The 20,923-nt window shown below is 44.7% G+C and overlaps 1 protein-coding gene across 1 annotated transcript in view; it reads right to left on the bottom strand.

The window, feature by feature from the left end:
* The window catches only part of LOC132822395 (protein SSUH2 homolog), a 62,723-nt gene that overhangs the window by 15,067 nt on the left and 26,733 nt on the right, over positions 1 to 20,923 (bottom strand). Inside the window, exons 5-7 of the mRNA XM_060835744.1 lie at positions 16,024 to 16,084; positions 5,152 to 5,276; positions 1,204 to 1,266 (exon numbers count right to left, since the gene is read on the bottom strand). Coding sequence (XP_060691727.1) covers positions 1,204 to 1,266; positions 5,152 to 5,276; positions 16,024 to 16,084 — 249 coding nt within the window. The remainder of the gene's footprint in view (positions 1 to 1,203; positions 1,267 to 5,151; positions 5,277 to 16,023; positions 16,085 to 20,923) is intronic.

Genomic DNA, 20,923 nt, shown 5'->3' with positions numbered 1-20,923 from the left:
ACTCTGCAAGTCTGACAACATCTGTGGTGTGGAGAGAAAGAGAAAGAAAATCTGGCATGACTTGAGATACCAGGCACCCTCCGTCACATTGGCCAGTCTGCATTGACAAATTTTGACAGTGTTTGCTGTGAGTTATACTATAATCCAATCTTGCCTTCATTTGATGTTCAGAATCAGAGGCACATTTTTGTTCAAAAGTACACACGTGCAGTTTGTCATTTTGAAATGCAGTAAAATTGCAGACTGCAGTGCAGGCTTTGGTAATATATGCACCTGGAAATACAAGGAGCAATTCATTCATGCTCATTGCTGAGATTGATAGTGCTATATTCTAAGTCCACTACAGATTTTGAACACAATTTCATTGACATATGAGTGCTGTTTTGGGAGAATGCTCCACTATTGGAAGTAACATCTTTTGGATGAAATGTTAAATTGATGCTCTGCTCATCTTTCAAGATAGCCAATTTTGTTCTCATGACAATATTCAAGTAAGAGATGTGGAGTTGTCTCAGTGTCACTCTCAACAACAATTCCTCTGTCCTTGAAGTACAAAATTAGGTCAGAGAGACTGAGTTTATTTTCTTTGAAGAAAATGAGAAGATGAGATTTGATGTGGACAAGATTTGGATAATGTTGACAAGGAAAGACTCATTAGCTGCTTTCCATCCCCATTGGCTAATGGTACAAGAATCAGGGGACACAAGTATAAGGCTTTGGATTGGAAAAAGGGTGGTAGGGGTTAGGTAGTGGATGGGGTAGTGGCTGCTGTAATGTGATGAAGAACTTCCTTTTAAATGCCAAGTTGTAATGACTTAGAACTTGCAGTCACAAGGTTGGAGAATGTTGAAGTGATGGGTGGTTTCAAAAGGACGTTGGATGGCTTTTTGAAGAAAATGAACTTGCAAATCCTCAGGGAGAGAATGGGAGAATGGGACTGATTGGATTGCTTTAAAGAGAGCAAAGGCAACTTGCTGGACCGAATTATCTCCTTCTATGCCATAAATGACTCCCAGATCTAAACCAGCACTAACCCAGATCTCCAAAGGAATTTAACTGGTCATTGACATCGGGGGCACCTTACTGGGCATGGATCAGCTGCCATATTTGCCGAAAGATAATACTTCAAAATATCACTCAGTTGGGAAGTTTCAAGATTATTAAAGGTGTGATATAAATGCAAATTTTTATTCATTTACTTACCCGTCCTGTTTGAAAACACTTAGTGCACTGTATTTTACCCAAGCTCATGCATCTGTGGCATCCCTGAAATAAATCATATTCAAACAAAAGTGAACATTGTCTTCCAGATCTCCACATATTAGATTTTTGCTGAAACTTTTAAAATGGAAGCTAGGCAGGAGAGGATCTTTTCATCACTCTCTTCAACCCTCCTTTCATCACCCAAAGATGTGTGGTCTGAATTATATGCCCACTGTTCAGTTGGGATGTGATTCTCAGGCTGCACTGTGAAATATTGGTACTACCGCCTGCAGGAGTGCACCCAACAGGACTACATGGATTGACAATTGAGGGAGATATCAAATGGAACATTGGGGATGAAGATACAAAGGGCTGCATGTTTTCTCAAAGTATAAATTATATGTGCTGGATTGGTCCAATATGGCATTCAATATAGAGACATAGAGTCTTAGAGATGTACAGTACAGAAACAGAACCTTTAGTCCAACTCATCCACGTCAAACTGATGTCCTAACCTAATCTAGTCCCATTTACCAGCATTTGGCCCAAACGCTCTAAGTCCTTCCTATTTCATATACCTATCCAGATGCCTTTTAAATGTTGTAATTGTACCAGCCTCCAACACTTCCTCTGGCAGCCATTTCCATACACACACCCTCTCAGTGAAAAAGTTGCCTCTTAGGTTTCTTTAAAATTTTTTCCCTCTCACCTTAAACCCATGCCCTCTAGTTCTGGACTCACCCACCCCAGGGAAAATACTTTATCTATTTACCCTATCCATGCCCCTCATGATTTTATAAATCTCTATAAGGTCACCCCTCAGCCTCTGACGCTCCAAGGGAAACAGCCCCAGCCTGTAGCTCAAATCCTCCAACCCTGGCAACATCCTTGTAAATCTTTTCTGAACCCTTTCAAGTTTCACAACATTTGTCTGACAGGAGGGAGACCAATATGATTTCCATTGTCCCTTTTACAACAGTATCAATGGTTTACATAGGCATCTCAGGTGTGGGTAATAAAGTGAGCTACATAATGGCTTTTGACTGAGTTTATATTTAGCCTGAACTTTTGTGACAAAAATCAGATGAAAATCTTCTGTCTCGGAGATCTAATGGATAGTAACTTAGGTCTTGTTGTGAGTTCAGACCTTTGCCACATAACTGTCTTAACTTTGCACTAAATTGGACATCTCATTAGAGGTAGACTTTTAGCTGAAGTGGAAATGAGCCACATTGATTATAAAGAAGTGTTCCTCTGGTGCTGAAATGTACCAGCGTCAAGGGACTTATTGGCTGTTGGTTACAATGCAGACATGCTTCACACTGGGAATGAGTAAATATCCCTTCCCCATCATTCACATCCCTCAGGGTGCCCTACAGAAAAGAGCACAATTAAAAGAGGAATTCTAAAATTATAGGAAATGAGCAGGATTGCTACTGATTAGCTTTATGGTTGGGGGTCCAACACCATTTAATCTCACAAAATAGTGCTACTGGAACCCATACGGTTTCCTGCATGAACTGTTTGTTTACATCTTGATTTATGTTGTGGAGGTCCCGGTGTTGGGCTCGAGTGGGCAATGTCAGAAGTTGCACGACTTCAGGCTCTAGTCTAACAGGTATATTTGAAATTACAAACTTTTGAAGCACTGCTCCTTTGTCAGGTGACATAGAGGGAAGCACACAGGCACAGAATTTATATGCAGAGAGATAATGGCCACATAATTCCAGGTAGTTAAAAGTGTCAAAAGATAAATACAAGTGGTGTGAGTGGACTGTCAACAGGCTGAATAACAAGTCTTTGCAGGTGACCAAAAATGTCAAACAGTGTAAGTGTCAACAGCTGAATAGCAAGTGAAGGAATGACAAATGATCCGATTAATTAAGGCAGAAGGATAATTACAAAAAAAAACAAAAAAAAAAGGATGGTGCTAGAGACAAACCAAATGGCTGGAATAACATGATAGGTAGAAGAGTCACATGATGAGGGTCTAACTAAAGTAGTAAATAATTCCAAAACTGTACAAACTGAATAAGGTAGTTAACTATTAACAACTTATCAAGGTTATGGTGTCAAAATAGAACATTAAGGAAGATTTTATGGAAATTTGTATGGTGGAATTACATGTAGTGTGACATGAACTCAATATCACTGTGTCCTCATGGGTATGGAACTTGCCTTAATTAGATTAGATTAGATTAATTACAGTGTGGAAACAGGCCCTTCGGCCCAACAAGTCCACACAGACCCTCCAAAGAGCAACCCACCCAGACCCCTACATTTACCCCTCACCTAACACTACGGACAATTTAGCATGGCCAATTCACCTAACCTACACATTTTTGGACTGTGGGAGGAAACCAGAGCAAACCCATGTAACCACAGGGAGAATGTGCAAACTCCACGTAGTCAGTTGCCTGAGGTGGGAATTGAACCCAGGTTTCTGGTGCTGTGAGGCAACAGTGCTAACCACTGTGCCACCACAGTGCTAATCTGATCATAGGTCATCCCTTCACTTACTATTCACCTGCTGACATTTTACTCACACTGTTGACATTTTTGATCACTTGCAAAGTCTTGCTATTCAGTCTGTTGACACTCCATGCACACTACTGGCACTAACCCTTTTACACTCTTAATTACCTGCAATTATCTTGCTATTATCCCTCTGCATATAAAATATGTGTCTATGCACTTTCCTCTGCTTCATCTAATAAGGAGCAGTGTTCCAAAAACTAGTGATTTCAAATAAACCTGTCGGACTATAAACTGATGTCATGTGACTCTGACTTTGTCCACCTTAATTTAGGCACACGTTCTCTTCACTCTAGGTTTGAATTTCTACTTCCTCCTAGATCTCGTGACTTGATCGAATGGCTCTAGCATAATCACTGTTCCCCTATCTGGTATGCTCTGATGCCAGTCCTATTACTGTACAGCTGCTGGTTCTCATTGTGGGATTCTTTGTCCTCCCTCTGAGGGGAGTTTGGGGATGGGAAGGTACCAGCTGGGTGGCTACACCATCTTCCTCCCTCTGCCCCCGGTTATATATGAGTAGGAGGTCTTGCTGACATTAGCCTCTCTCTTACACCAAACACAAAGACTTTTAAGTGGGGACCCATGCAAATTGCTCATTTAACTACACTCGTAGAGTCAAAGAGCATAAAAACATGCCAAACTGAAATTAAAATAGTCCCACCTGCCTGTGCTTGGCCCATAACCCTGTAAACATTTCTTATTCATGTACTTACCTACATGTCTTTCAACATTGTAACTGTACCTGCATCCACCACTTCCTCTGGAAATCTGTTCCATACATGAACCACTCAGTGGTCCTGGCATTGTGAATGAGGTCCCACTAAGCGCCAATCCCATGCTCATGCAATCAACCATTCCCTTCACCTATTAACCCTCAATGTAGTCTCATTTGCCTGGGATCTGTTGCTGATCCTCGGCCTATGGGGATATCTGGCAATCGAATGTTTCAAGCCTCTGATTACTCAGCAGCTTTTTTTTAAGTGTTTGGGGGGGGTGGATTTCTCTTTCTTGGACACTGAGGGAAGGCCCATCTCTGGCCAATCAGATGTTAACATAGCAAAGTTTCCCCAAAACTTAGCAACAAGTTTTAATTAAATGGTGAAGAAAGAGCACAGTCAGAAGTTTTTCTTTTAACCATTGCTAATTAACATATGGTCATGATGCTTCCCTCTGTAACCAGCAAGCCCCTGTAGACTATGTCCACAGCCATTATAAAATAACATGTTGTTGCCCATTAATACCATTTGCCTTAGTTGCTATGATCCCTTAGAGTGTTAGGAAATAGTTCTCATCATATCCATTCTTCATTACACGGTATAGATCAGCTTTAACTTGGCTTAATCCTTGGGGTTCTGTTTGCCGGGACATTCACTATCAACAATATCTAGCCTTTGTATCGAGTCGCCATACCTTTACAGATGCAGTGTTTGGCACCTGTACCTTCTTTTTATTTTTCTCAAACATTTTTGGAATGTCAACCGGTACTTCCCATGGTGGGGGAGGTGCCACATAGCCGTAATTATCAACAATCTGCCCTAAAAGGAAAAAGTGAGAGAGACAAATGTTACCTTTACATTCCAACTGCAATTAACTAAGGGCTGTTTCCCTTTGTTACTTGAGTTACGTCACTGTTTCAGCTGAGGATTCAGATCGATTTAAATGAAACATCTCCCTGGTGCCTGCATTTCCAAGTCCAATATGCCGGGGGAAGATTTTGTACTTCACCCTGAATGTTTGCAAAGACTGAGAAGCTTAGCCAATATTGCCCCTGAACCTGGTATTCAGAAGTGCAGCTGGAGCAGGAACGGGATAATCCATGGTTCATGAGGACATTCCTCATAGAGCCAGCTGCAGATCTCAAACAGCATGTCTTCAAATGAAGCTAGTTTTCATTAGTGAGGTTTCCGTGAGTTACAGACTTTATACTTTTCAGAGGAAAGTCTAGATTGCGATTCTTTGGAGTGGTATGGTTTCACTTTGAAGAGTCAAGGAATTTTTTTAGATAGATTCACCAACACTTTTGAGGATGCTAAGTGTATAAATTTGTTGCAACTGTTAAGTGCATTGGGTTCTTAAGATGTCGAGGAAACTGTTAAGACTGTTAAATCCCCTGGCCTTATAATTCTATACTTTAAAAAACACAATCAGTGCTTTCTATTCACTGTATCAACACAAACGTGATGGCTTCCAATACAGGATATGTATTGTGTATTGCTAATTTTAAAATCTGTCATTACTGTAGTAGGTGGTCAATTCACAGAATGATTAACATTTCATTAGATTAGATTACTTACAGTGTGGAAACAGGCCCTTCGGCCCAACAAGTCCGCACCGACCCGCCGAAGTGCAACCACGCATACCCCTACATTTACCCCTTACCTAACACTACGGGCAATTTAGCATGCTGCAAATGTGTTGCTGGTCAAAGCACAGTAGGTTAGGCAGCATCTCAGGAATAGAGAATTCCCACAGCTACCTGGACTACACCTCCTCCCACCCTGCCCCCTGTAAAAACGCCATCCCATATTCCCAATTCCTTCGTCTCCGCCGCATCTGCTCCCAGGAGGACCAATTCCAACACCGCACAGCCCAGATGGCCTCCTTCTTCAAGGACCGCAGACTCCCCCCAGACGTGATCGACGATGCCCTCCACTGCATCTCCTCCACTTCCCGCTCCTCCGCCCTTGAGCCCCGCTCCTCCAACCGCCACCAAGACAGAACCCCACTGGTTCTCACCTACCACCCCACCAACCTGCGCATACAACGTATTATCCGCCGCCATTTCCGCCACCTCCAAACGGACCCCACCACCAAGGATATATTTCCCTCCCCTCCCCTATCAGCGTTCCGCAAGGACCACTCCCTTCGTGACTCCCTTGTCAGATCCACACCCCCCACCAACCCAACCTCCACCCCCGGCACCTTCCCCTGCAACCGCAGGAAATGTAAAACTTGCGCCCACACCTCCACACTCACTTCCCTCCAAGGCCCCAAGGGATCCTTCCATATCCGCCACAAGTTCACCTGTACCTCCACACACATCATCTATTGCATCCGCTGCACCCGATGTGGCCTCCTCTATATTGGTGAGACAGGCCGCTTACTTGCGGAACGCTTCAGAGAACACCTCTGGGCCGCCCGAACCAACCAACCCAATCACCCCGTGGCTCAACACTTTAACTCCCCCTCCCACTCCACCGAGGACATGCAGGTCCTTGGACTCCTCCACCGGCAGAACACAACTACACGACGGCTGGAGGAGGAGCGCCTCATCTTCCGCCTGGGAACCCTCCAACCACAAGGTATGAATTCAGATTTCTCCAGCTTCCTCATTTCCCCTCCCCCCACCTTGTCTCAGTCGGTTCCCTCAACTCAGCACCGCCCTCCTAACCTGCAATCCTCTTCCTGACCTCTCCGCCCCCACCCCACTCCGGCCTATCACCCTCACCTGGACCTCCTTCCACCTATCCCACCTCCATCGCCCCTCCCCCTAGTCCCTCCTCCCTACCTTTTATCTCAGCCTGCTTGGCTCTCTCTCTCTTATTCCTGATGAAGGGCTTATGCTCGAAACGTCGAATTCTCTATTCCTGAGATGCTGCCTAACCTGCTGTGCTTTGACCAGCAACACATTTGCAGCTGTGATCTCCAGCATCTGCAGACCTCATTTTTTACTCGGCAATTTAGCATGGCCAATTCACCTGACCTGCACATCTTTGGACTGTGGGAGGAAACCGGAGCACCCGGAGGAAACCCACGCAGACACGGGGAGAACATGCAAACTCCACACAGTCAGTCGCCTGAGTCGGGAATTGAACCCGGGTCTCAGGCGCTGTGAGACAGCAGTGCTAACCACTGTGCCACCGTGCCGCCCACTGTTATATAGTCTTTGATGTGAGGCTACGAATATAAATGCTTGTGGGTTTTTGTTTTAAATGAAGCCAAAACAGTTGAACAAAGGCAAATGTAGCAAATGAATTTTTAATCTATAAGTGTTATTTTCCAAAGCAATGATGTCATCAATATATACTTTGAAGTTTATTTTATTTCACTTCATAGATCTTGAGGTCTGCCTTTGATGGATGTTGGCCGAGTTGGCATGAAGGGTGTAAGGGAAAAGGGTGGGAGTGGGAGGCATGGGTTGGAATGAGTTGACATAGAGCCTATAAAGAGTCATGTAGTGTGTAGGGAGGCTTGAGCCATCTTGCAGTGTCAGGGGCCAAGGGGCAGTGAGGGGTGAGGACCCTGATCCATATGCCAGTGTACCTTCCTCAGCAAAGGCTATGTCACTTGACCTAATTGAAGCCTGTTGACAATCATGGTAAGTTCCTGGCTTTGTGTCAGACAGACAGCAGTAATATGAGCCTGGTGCTGCAAAAGTATCTGCATCTGCGGTCCTCACTTTCTCCTAACCTCTAGTTCAGGGATAAAGTGCAAAAAAGCAAAGTAAGGTAATAAAAGGCAGGGATGCTGTGAGCATTCAGGCAGGCTTAGAGTGAATAAGTGCTTAGAGACACAGCCTGGTGTAGTGCATGAACTGGATGTGTGTCCCTGAGCATACAGCGTCCTACAATGTGAGTTACCAGTTCTGCCTGAGGTGCAGCATTGAAGTACAGAAGCATTCTGATTGGAGACCTGCCATCAGGATTCTTAGCATGTGGCTCAAATCACATTCCGTGCTATTGGTCTTTAAGCAAGTGAAAGTGAACAGAAGGCAAGAAGTACTAAATAGTTTGAATTGGATGCCACTGGCTTGTAGGTCCCGGGTCCCATCCCACTCCTGGGCCATTTTCCTGAAGGTGGAACGGGGTAATGCAGGTGCCAGGGTTATCCACCTGCAACCGGTGGAAGCAAGTTGGCTTATTAAAAGTTCTACTGAAGCCCAATGTCAGAGGCCAGTTGGTATTTTCTGTCAGCTGCTAGGTTTCCTCAAATGGTGGGGAGATCTAAGGGTAGCCTCCTGGTGGCAGACTTGGGGGGCCAGAACTCTAGGCAGGCCTGAAGGCCCTGTTTGCCTGAGTGTGACAGCAGTGGCAGATTATCCTATTGAGCAGACCTCCGAAATGTCAGTGTATCTCACAAAGGGGTGTCATCACCTTCACTTATTGGCTGCCTGCTGCTTTCAAGTCTCTTTAGATATATAATTGGCTTCCAGTTTTGACAGCCAATGTTCCATCCTTAATTGGACAGGACCCCAACTTCTGGCCATAAATTCACCCAAATTAAGACAAGCCACAGGCAAGTCACCATTCTCCAAACACACTATGGGCTTAAGGCACCCTGAACTCAGCAGGAATGCCTCCTCCCAGAGTCACAGAACAAAAAATGAGTTGACAAGGGAGAGTCACACAGCAGGGCATTGTTCAGGGTCAGTCCATGTGGGGCTAATAAGTTCACAGAATCCTAAGGGTGCAGGACCATGACTGGGCAGTACTGATGGCACCTTTTAGACTCTTAGGTTTTTCATTGTGACTGACTGTCCCCTCCCATAGTCCTCTAACCAAACCCAAGACTTCAGGCCTGCCTCAATTGGAGTAAGAAGCATGGAAACAGACACTTTGGTCCAAACAGTCTATGCTGACTGTAATCCCAAACTAGTCCCACTTGGCTGTGCTTGGCCTATTACTTTCCAAACAGTTCTTATCAATGTACTAATCCAAATGTCTTTTAAATGTTGCAACTGCATCAGGATCTACCACTTTCTCTTGAACTTCATTCTATATACGAACCACTGACTGTGTAAAATAAATTGCCCCTCATGTATTTTAAAATCTTTCTCCTCTCACCTTAAAAGTGTACCCTCTAATCTTGAAATTACCCATCCTAGAGAAAAGACCCTGCCATTCATCTTATCTGTAACCTCATGATTTTATAAACCTTTATAAGATCATCCCTCAACCTCTTACGCTCCAGTGAAATAAGTCCCAACCTATCCAGCCTCTCCTCATAACTCAAACCCTCCATTCCCAGCAACATCCTGGTAAATCTCTTCTGAACCCTCTCCAGCTTCATAATATCCTTCCTATAACAGGACGACCAGAACTAGACACAGTATTCCAGAAGAGGGCTCACCAACATTCTGTACAATCTCAACAACTTCATTACTCTGCAATTCTTTTGAACCCCACCTTCTGCCATCTTACCCATTTCTCTTTGCTGTCACTTCAACTTCACAGCCACAACTCCTGCTCCCACCCCTTCCAAACTTACCCCTGACAGAACTGCACAAAACTGACCGGTGCTTACCATTTTTAAATGAATGTGAGGTAGTGTCATGAAACTTCTAGGCACTGCACACTTTATCTTGAAGGTGGGAGTTTATTAGAAAACGTCTACGCTGATGAGAATTCATAGCATGCAAATATATTCCAAGCACAGGCCAGCCTGAGGCTTGACATGCCACAAACGTATCGTCCAATTATTGCAGAATCTCAGCCTACCATCAGGAATCAATAACTTGCGTTCTGTCTAATTCAGTCCCCAACCACAGTGCCATATGCTTCCCAGGCTTGAAGGCTCTGTAAAAATCACTCGGCCAGGGGAGAAAGGGAAGGTCGCTGGATTGGTGTGATACAACAAGTGGCGTTCTCCAGAGATCTCTCCTTAGGCCTGAGCTTTTCACCATGCTCATTAATATCGCAGATGAAGGGAGAACAGAAGAAATAGGAACACCAGGAGACCAATTGGCCTTTCAAGTCTGAACCACCATTCAAGAAGATCATGGCTTATCTTCTCCAGGTCTCAACTCCTTTTGTGTCAGCTCATCATGGATCACTACCATGCCTGATATTTCAAAAATCTGTCTATGTCCTCCTTAAATACTTCCAGTGACCCAGCCCTAGCAGAGTATTCCAGATATTCATTGCCCTCTGGGGGAAGAAATTCCCACACATCTCAGTTTTACGTGAGTGTTTGTCTTGTTATTCTGTAACTGTGTCCCCTATTTCAAGAGTCCCTCCACTAATGGAAACATCTCAACATCTACCCTTGTATGTTTCAGTAAGATCACCCCATATTCTTCAAAATCTCTAACGAATAAAGACCGAACCTATTCTTGTCAAGTCATTCATTTCATCATAGGAATCATCCTGGTGAATCTCATTTGAACAGCCTTCAATGCCAGTATATCCTTTTTTTTAAATACAGGGACTAAAACTGTACACAGTATTCCAGATGTGGCCTCTATAGTATATACCCGATATAGTTGTAACAAGACTTCCCTATCTTTAAAACTCTAGCAATTAAGGCCCAAATTCCATTTGCTTTTTCTTATTTCCAACAACTCTAGGGTTTATTGCATTCAAACAGGAAATGTAATTGAAGGCGACAATTACCGGAGCAGCCTTGATGGGTCAAATGGCCTACTCCTGTGTCTACGTCCTATGTTCCTAAGAATAGAGAGTGATATTTCTAAAGTGTTACTATTTCAGAGTTACTGTGCCAGTGGGAAAAGGTTGCGGCAAAGTGGCATAAGTAGATTTAACGAGTGGGCAAAACTCTAGCAGATTGAGCTGAATGTGTGCAAATGTGTTTTCATCTTCTTTGGAACCAAGGAAGACACATTTGTGTATTTACTACCTAAATGGAGTCAAGTTAGGTAAAGGGGCAGTATAACGAGATCTAGGTGTTCTTGTACATCAGTCAATGAAAGCAAGCATGCAGGTACAGCAGGCAGTGAAGAAAGCTAATAGCATGCTAGCCTTCATAACAAGAGGGATTGAGTATAGAAGGAAAGAGGTTCTTCTGCAACTGTATAGGGCCCTGGTGAGACTGCACCTGGAATATTGTGTGCAGTTCTGGTCTCCAAATTTGAGGAAAGACTTACTGGCTACTGAGGGAGTGCAGCATAGGTTCACGAGGTCAATTCCTGGAATGGCGGGACTACCTTACACTGAAAGACTGGAGCGACTGGGCTTGTATACCCTTGAGTTTAGAAGACTGAGAGGGGATCTGATTGAGATGTATAAGATTATTAAAGGATTGGATACTCTGGAGGCAGGAAACATGTTTCCACTGATGGGTGAGTGCCGAACCAGAGAACACAGTTTAAAAATATGGGGTAGGCCATTTAGGACAGAGGAGAAACTTCTTCACCCAGAGAGTGGTGGCTGTGTGGAATGCTCTGCCCCAGAGGGCAGTGGAGGCCCAGTCTCTGGATTCGTTTAAGAAAGAGTTGGATAGAGCTCTCAAGGATAGTGGAATCAAGGGTTATGGAGATAAGGCAGGAACAGGATACTGATTGAGGATGATCAGCCATGATCATAATGAATGGTGGTGCAGGCTCGAAGGGCAGAATGGCCTACTCCTGCACCTATTGTCTATTGTCTATTGTACTTCCAAATCTTGAGAAACTAGCAACTGGAGGGAATGAAGAGGTTAGGGATTCCCAGCATTTGAATTGTTAAAAGTCAGGAGACAACAAGCTATTGAAAAGACACTTAGGCCTCGAAAGTGAAGGAAAATTTGCTTCAGCTGTACAAAACCATTGTTTGTAAAAATGAATGACAACAAGCTATTTGACTGTAGCCTACACCAGAGCACAATCCTGGCTCATTGTTCCTCTCTCTTTCACAGAAACGTTGTAAACTTTGAAAGTAGAAAGTGAGTATAATGCTCATGATCACTACTTTAAAACAAACCACGAGTTGGGTGAGAGATTTGAAAAGTGAGTGTTTTCATGGGACTCTAGTGTGTTCCAGAAATAGCCCACATGATGACATGTGCTTTAAAGAGTGGTGACTGTTGTGTGTAGTCAAATGTGGCAATGTACACAGCAAACAATCATGAGATGAATGGTCTCTAAATTGGAAACACAGCAGCTGTGAGAGAGTAGAGTGTGAACAGGAAGATGACTAGTTTTATTTCAAGCTCAAGAACTCACCAGAAGACTCAACATCACTTGATTAAGCAGGCTGTGGTAGCACTTCATTCATTTTAATTTGACGTGTTGATTCACATGCACAGTTCCTCTTTAGGTATTGGATCTTTCCTGGTGATGGTCACTTTCCATTAGTTTATTTAAGACCGTTATTTACAATGGTCCAGTTGAATAGCTTACTGACAAAATGTACCCCAACGATTATTAAAGCATGAGGAGTTCTCATTTGTCACATCTCCTTCCCTAATTCTGGCATATGAAGGTCAGTTATGCACTCCTACTGAGATCAGCTAACATAGTCAATGTCAAGTACTATATATTTTCCAATCTGTGGAGTTTAGCTATTCATTAAGGCTCATTGGACCACCTTACAAATTGAAAATAGGTTTTGAAATGAGAACATGGGACTTTCAAATACATTTCTAATGGTCAGTAAGTCATTGTGTTAATCTGGTGCTCATTACAACCTCAAAAGTTTTAACAGATATTTAGGGATTGACTCTTAGTAACTGCCACTATATTTTGGTCGTGTTAATTTTGTTTAGTTTCTTGGAAGGTTTGTTGCTGTGAGGCATCTAGTGAGATTTCTCACCCCATCATCTCAGACTTAACTCATAAACATGGAGAAAGTGAGGACTACAAATGCTGGAGATTAGAGTTGAGAGTGTGGTGCTGGAAAAGCACAACCAGTCAGGCAGCATCCAAGGAGCAGGAAAATCGACGTTTTGGGCATAACCCCTTCATCAGGAGTCTTGATGAAGGGCTTATACCTGAGACATCGATTCTCCTGCGCCTTGGATGTTGCCTGACCTGCTGTGCTTTTCCAGCACCAGACTCTCAATTCTTAACACATTCACATCCCACAGCACTCTCATAATGCACCTGCTGCCTGATCCTAGCCCAATTTTACCATCCCGCTGTACCTGGGAAAACTTGCCAGTGACTGGATATGCTGGTATAGACTTGCATCCTGGGTGCTTGTACCAACTTTAAAAGGCTTTTGTGCACCCAGACATGCACTGTCAGTCTGGAGCTGCCCTGTACACTCTGACACTTGCTTTGGCAATGGCAGATAAGGAGAAATTGGTGCCCCATATGGGGGATAATGACCTGGACATGCTGGTGGGCAGGCTGGTGCAGAGCAGGGTAAATGATGATACACCATCACCCTGCCAGCCTGTTCTGAAGTGCCATCGGAGGTCAGTGCAGTCTCAGCTCTCTGGAGGAGAGCCCATCAGTTAATGACCATCTCCGCTTGGCTAGGGAAGGTGGCACCATCTTCTCTCTGCTGCCATACGTCGACTCCACCTCTGCTCCTGGACCCACCTCTCACCAAGGCTCAACTCCACCACTCTCACATGCAATTTCCTTCCTCCCACCCCGAGGCCCCACCAAACCTCTGCCTTGCCTACTCACTCAACACGTCTCACCACCTTCCAGCACTAACAGACGTGCCATTAACTTTTCTCACTCAGCCCCTTCCTTTCTCTCATTTCAGGAGAAGAACAGCCCACGATAGGGCAGAAAGAATCAAAGTTGGAGTTGAACAAATGCCTGACACTTGGCTCTCACACTGCCCCAGAAAGAGAGGATCCTGCCCCTGCCTGCCCCAAGAGGCTAGCTGACCTTACTCAAGTCCCTAGAGTGATATGGAAGGCTGTCCTTGACTATTGAACCAGGACTCCCTGATTGAAGGCTATACCCCCTGACTTGACTGAGGACTGTTGACAATTGTGACCCCGCCTCCTGACTTTGTGTCTGCACCAAAGAGTAAAGCAAGACAGCAGTACTACCAGCCTGGTACCTCAGGCTGGGAAGGTCAAGTGCTAAAAATGGCAAGGCAAAGTAAGTAGGTTCAAAGTGGGTGGGTGCTAAGAGAACAAGTGAACAGCCCTGAGATGCAGCCTGGCATTTCAGTGTTAGTGGCCAGTATGTCCTGAATTGCAGCTTTAAAGTGCAGAAACGACCTGCAAGTGAATCAGAGTGGTGCCACAAGGGGTCTGAGAGGCCAGCAGGTGTTAGATCCAGCCTCTGTGGATGGGGAGTGCATGTAGAGAAGGTGAGGATTGCAGATGCTGGGGATCAGAGTCGAGAGTGTGGTGCTGGAAAAGCGCAGCAGGTCAGGCAGCATCCGAGGAGCAGGAGAATCAATGTTTCGGGCATAAGCCCTTCATCGGGAATGAGCTTGTGGGCCAGGGGGCTGAGAGATAAATGTGAGGGGGGGTGGGGCTGGGGGGAAGGTAGCTGAGAAAGGAAGAGGTAGATTAAGATGAGTGAGAAAGTGGTAGGTTGGGGGGGTGGTGCGGATAGATGGGAAAAATAGGTCAGGAGAGGGTGCCAAGTTGGAGCCTTGGGACTGGGATAATGTGGGGGGAGAGGAAATGAGGAAACTGTTGAGATCCATATTCATCCCAAGTGGTTGCAGGGTCCCAAGGTGGAATATGAGGCATATTTGCTCCAGGCACTGGGTGGTAATGGTTTGGCGATGGAGGAGGCCCAGGACCTGTATGTTCTTGACTGAGTAGGAGGGGGAGTTGAAGTGTTCAGCCACAGGGCAGTGAAGTTGGTGGATGCGGGTGTCCCAGAGATTCCCTGGAATGATCCGCAAGAAGGCATCCTGTATCCCTGATGTAGAGGAGACCACATCAGGTGCAACGGATACACTAGGTGACATTGGTACAGGTAAATTTCTGTTGAATGTGGAAGGATCTTTTGGGCCTTGGATGGAGGTGAGGGGAATGGTGTGGGTGCAGGTTTTGCACTTCCTGTGGTGGCAAGGGAAGGTGCCAGGAGTGGGGTGTGGGCTGGTGGGGAGCGTGGACCTGACGAGGGAGTCGCAAAGGGAATGGTCTCTCTGGAATGCTGATAGGGGTGCGGAGGGAAATGTATCTCGGGTGGCGGGGTCCGTTTGGAGGTGGCGGAAGTGGTGGAGGATGATGTGATGTATGTGGAGGGTTGGAAGGTATGGACTGGTGGGGGGGGGTTTCAGTCCTTGTTGCGTTGGGAGGAGTGAGGTTCCAGGTTGGAGGTGCGGGAAGTGGCTGAACGGTGCCCTGAGATGCTGTTGCCAAGTGACCAAGATGGAGGACCAAGAAGTGACTTGGAATCACCAGATCACTTTCAATGTTGAGAATTGTCCAGGTCTACAGTCCTTGCAATGGGTCGTAGAATAAGAAGGGGCACATTAATGAGGCAAGATTTGCAGTTAATGAAGCTGTTTACAAGCAATAATTCTTGTTACTTGGCATTGCGCCAATCAGAAGCGAGAATCTTGTCTTGATGTCTGGACATCTGTTTGAAAGTGCAAGGAGTTGTTCTCCTTGTCAAGAAGTGATTATCCCAAATTTCTCACCCAGTCCACATTGTTCAGAGCCAATCCCACGTTTCTTGAAATGTGACATACTCACTGTAATAAGGTTCACTTTTCCATTCAGGTGACCTGGATTCAGTGAAGCTTTCTAGGCAATACTGAAACGAAATAGGAAGTTAGCTGAGCAATCAAGATTTTCTAGTTTGTTTCACGCGGTTCGTTCTGCAGTGCCATACAACATGCAAAATGAGAAATGATACACTAGTTACAATGTATTTCAGCCTATGGGTGGCACGTGGGAGGTACCTAGGGACTTCCGAGGTCGTAGATCATCAGCATTCCTCACACAGTCCAGATAAAAAGTCTGGAATTTCATACAGAATTTGGAAACACAGGCCAAAGTTTAAATGCTGAATGGATATGTTGGGAAATCTATTGGGAAGTTGACAACTGGCTCAAAACATATAGAACAACTCAGGAGTCCAAGGAGAAGAATAGGGTGAAAATAGAAAGAGACGAAAAAATACTTCTATATTTTCATCCTTCTTCCCTTAAGGCAGAGATCCTTCCAAAGATTTAAAATTCCCTTAAACCTGTGACCTGTGCTGGACATGGATTTACCAACCTTGGCAATTCTCCAGTGCCTTAATCTATAAATGAGCTTTCTATTTTAACAGATCTTGATATCCAGTTTACATACGACGAGTTACTCAGCTCTGTCCACCAACCCTTGAATGGCTGGCAACTTTATTAATAATCTCTCCAATGTCTTTATTGTGTCCCTTTCCTTTACATCCCTTATATATTCCTTCCCTATATATATATTACATATATTTCTGAGATTCCCTCAGGATCTCCAAATTCACTACGGGCATGTAAATAGCAAGATGCTTAGGGATTATAAAGAGCACATATGCATGGAGGGAAAGGGCATAGTGGAGGCTTAAATGAGCAATTTATCAAGGAACATGATACTGTCAAACTTACAGTAAATGATGATCTACTTGAGCTATTGGTGTGAGTAATAATTGATCAAGAGGACATATTAGAAAAGCTGTCTGCTCTTAAAATTGAAAAATCCCAAAGGCCAGATAGCACGCACATGTGAATGTGTGGAAGAAAGGGTAAAAATTGTGGGAAATGCTAGCCATAACCTTCTAACCTTTTGGATTGAAAAGTGTGCCAAGATGGCTGGTGAGTTGTAAATTTTATGCCCTTGTTCAAGAGAGAAGTGTAAGGATAAATCCGACAACTATAGGCCTGTCATTTTAATCCTGGTGGTGGGAAAGCATTTGGAAATTATATTTTGGGACAAAAATCAACAAAATCAATATTAAGTAAAGTCAACAAAAAGGTGAATCATGTTTAATTCACATGGTTTGAACTAAAAATGGAGTCCAGTTGAAGTTGCAGGCTGGCAATTTCGCTAAAGTTGAAAATGTGTTGCTGGTTAAAGCACAGCAGGTCAGGTAGCATCCAAGGAATAGGAAATTCGACGTTTTGGGCATAAGCCCTTCATCAGGAATGAGGAGAGAGTGCCAGGCAGGCTAAGATAAAAGGTAGGGAGGAGGGACTTGGGGGAGGGGCGATGGAGATGTGATAGGTGGAAGGAGGTCAAGGTGAGGGTGATAGGCCGGAGTGGGGTGGGGGCGGAGAGGTCAGGAAGAAGATTGCAGGTTGGGAGGGCGGTGCTGAGTTGAGGGAACCGACTGAGACAAGGTGGGGGGAGGGGAAATGAGGGTTCCCAGGCGGAAGATGAGGCGTTCTTCCTCCAGCCGTCGTGTTGTTATGTTTTGCCGGTGGAGGAGTCCAAGGACCTGCATGTCCTTGGTGGAGTGGGAGGGAGAGTTAAAGTGTTGAGCCACGGGGTGGTTGAGTTCGTTGGTCCGGGCGTCCCTGAGGTGTTCTCTGAAGCGTTCCGCACGTAAGCGGCCCGTCTCCCCAATGTAGAGGAGGCCACATCGGGTGCAGCGGATGCAATAGATGATGTGTGTGGAGGTACAGGTGAACTTGTGGCGGATATGGAAGGATCCCTTGGGGCCTTGGAGGGAAGTGAGGGAGGAGGTGTGGGCGCAAGTTTTACATTTCCTGCGGTTGCAGGGGAAGGTGCCGGGAGTGGAGGTTGGGTTGGTGGGGGGTGTGGACCTGACGAGGGAGTCACGAAGGGAGTGGTCTTTGCGGAACGCTGATAGGGATGGGGAGGGAAATATATCCCTGGTGGTGGGGTCCGTTTGGAGGTGGCGGAAATGACGGCGGATGATACGTTGTATACGGAGGTTGGTGGGGTGGTAGGTGAGAACCAGTAGGGTTCTGTCTTGGTGGCGGTTGGAGGAGCGGGGCTCAAGGGCGGAGGAGCGAGAAGTGGAGGAGATGCGGTGGAGGGCATCGTCGATCACGTCTGGGGGGAATCTGCGGTCCTTGAAGAAGGAGGCCATCTGGGCTGTGCGGTGTTGGAATTGGTCCTCCTGGGAGCAGATGCAGCGGAGACGAAGGAATTGGGAATATGGGATGGAGTTTTTACAGGGGGCAGGGTGGGAGGAGGTGTAGTCCAGGTAGCTGTGGGAGTCAGTCGGTTTATAGTAGATGTCTGTGTTGAGTCGGTCGCCTGAGATAGAAATGGAAAGGTCTAGGAAGGGGAGGGAGTCTGAGACGGTCCAGGTGAATTTGAGGTCGGGATGGAAGGTGTTAGTAAAGTTGATGAACTGTTCAACCTCCTCGTGGGAGCATGAGGCAGCGCCGATACAGTCATCGATGTAGCGGAGGAAAAGGTGGGGAGTGGTGCCAGTGTAGTTGCGGAAGATGGACTGTTCCACATATCCTACGAAGAGACAGGCATAGCTGGGGCCCATGCGGGTGCCCATGGCAACTCCTTTAGTTTGGAGGAAGTGGGAGGATTGAAAAGAGAAGTTATTCAGGGTGAGGACCAGTTCAGTCAGTTGAAGGAGGGTGTCAGTGGAAGGGTACTGGTTGGTGCGGCAGGAAAGGAAGAAGCGGAGGGCTTTGAGTCCTTTGTAATGGGGGATGGAGGTGTACAGGGACTGGATGTCCATCGTGAAAATAAGGCATTGGGGACCGGGGAAAGCCAAGCAGAGTATGACCGTCAATGGAACTCAATTTGAGAACCAACAGAAATATTGAGGGTTTGGGCAAAGTGAAAAGCCAGTAATAGAAGCAAAGAGGTGCGTTGAGAAAAGACTAGTATAATGGGAAATTCCAAATACTTCAACAGGCAAATAAACAATCAGAGAATGGCTAAAAGAGGTGTAGGGCTGATCAGAAACCAAAAAAGGGGATTCACACATGGAGGCAGGAGACATGACTGAAGTATTAAATAAAAACTTTGCATCTGTCTTTACAAAAGAAGAGGATGCTGCTCAGGTTATGGCGACAACTGAGGAAATTTTGTTATGAGAAGGATTCAACATTATTAAGGATCAATTAATAAAGACCTTGAATCAATTGTTGACACAAAGTTGACAAGGCATTGTGACCAGATGAGATACATCCAAGGATTTTGAAGAGAGTGAGAGTAGAAATTATGCGGGCACTGACTATAATTGTTCAGTCTTTCCTGGACTTAGGCAAAAGTGTCAGAAGACTGGAGGATTGTAACTGTCATGGCCTTGTTCAAGAAAGATTGTAAGGATAATCCCATAACTACAGACCAATCAGTTTAACTTTGGTGGTGGGAAAACATTTAGAAACAATTATTTGGGATAGAATTAGGAAATACCTGGAAAAGCTGGGTCGATTTGGAAGAATCCGCATGGATCTCTAAAGAGGAAATTGTGTTGAATTAATCTGCTGGAGTTTTTTTGAAGAGGCAACAGATTTGATGAGAGTAATGCTGTTGATGTGGTTGGTATATGTGGACTTACAGAAGGTATTTGATGCAGAGCTAGACAATAGACTTATGAGGAAACTGTTGGTCATGGTATAAAAGGGACAGTAACAATATTAGTATAAAATTGGCTCAATGATAGGAAGCAGAAAGTAATGGTAAATGGATGCTCTTCGATTGGAGGAAGGTTTGTCATGGAGTTCCCCAGCGGTTGATATTGTTTTTCCTAATACATATTAATAATCTGATCTTGGTGTGCAAGGGACAGTTTCAAAGTTTTCAAAAGAGACAAAACTTGGAAGAATTGCAAGCTGTGAGGAGAATCATATAATCCATACAGTGTGGAAGCAAGCCATTGGTTCATCACGTCCACACTGACTCTGCGAAGAGCATCCCACCCATGGACTGCACCGGTTTGAGAAGGCAACTCACCACCACTTTCTGAAGGGCAACAGGGATGGGCAATAAATGCTTACCATCCCAATGCTTTGCAAAGCTGTCACTAAATAACCGATATCAATGAGAGATGGTCTATTATTGATCAGATTAACATTTTCTATGTAACCATTGATTACACTGCTCCAAAAATTCATTATAAATGAACTTAAACAACTTTGATTCATTGGAATTCTTTAGATGGTTTCAGATCCCCTAATAAATCCCATGCACTCAGGGTTGGGGTAGCCCTTCTTGTGGTGCAGTGATAGTGTCCCTATATCTGGACTAGGAGGCCAGAGTTCAAGTCCTACCTATTCCAGAGATGGATAATAATCTCTCAACAGTTTGATTAGGAAATGTCTTCTTCAAAACTTGACTGATATCCTAAATTTCATTTGGAAAGAAAGTAATCTATAGCAAGTAAATTTTAAACCTTGGATCATTTCATAGAAATTAGAGCTGGCTATTTTCTTTTTGGGATTTATCTAGTTTTGTGACTGATAATTTTCATACATTCACGGGAACACATTCATTTGTTCAATGTAATAAGCTTGTGTGTGTTTAAAAGTTAAATTGTTTTATTTATTCAGGTTTTGTGTCAAGGTGTTTGTAAACCTTTTGGAGAAGAAATATTCACTGAGAAATTTTACCAGGACCCTTACAATATCTGGGAAAATTACAACCTGCCAAAACACCGATTGAAATTTAGAGCAAAACT

The sequence above is a fragment of the Hemiscyllium ocellatum genome, chromosome 14 (assembly GCF_020745735.1).
Source record: "Hemiscyllium ocellatum isolate sHemOce1 chromosome 14, sHemOce1.pat.X.cur, whole genome shotgun sequence".
NCBI lineage: Eukaryota > Metazoa > Chordata > Chondrichthyes > Orectolobiformes > Hemiscylliidae > Hemiscyllium > Hemiscyllium ocellatum.
The sequence above is the reverse complement of the archived record's forward strand: the minus strand, read 5'-3'. Positions and strand labels throughout refer to the sequence as shown.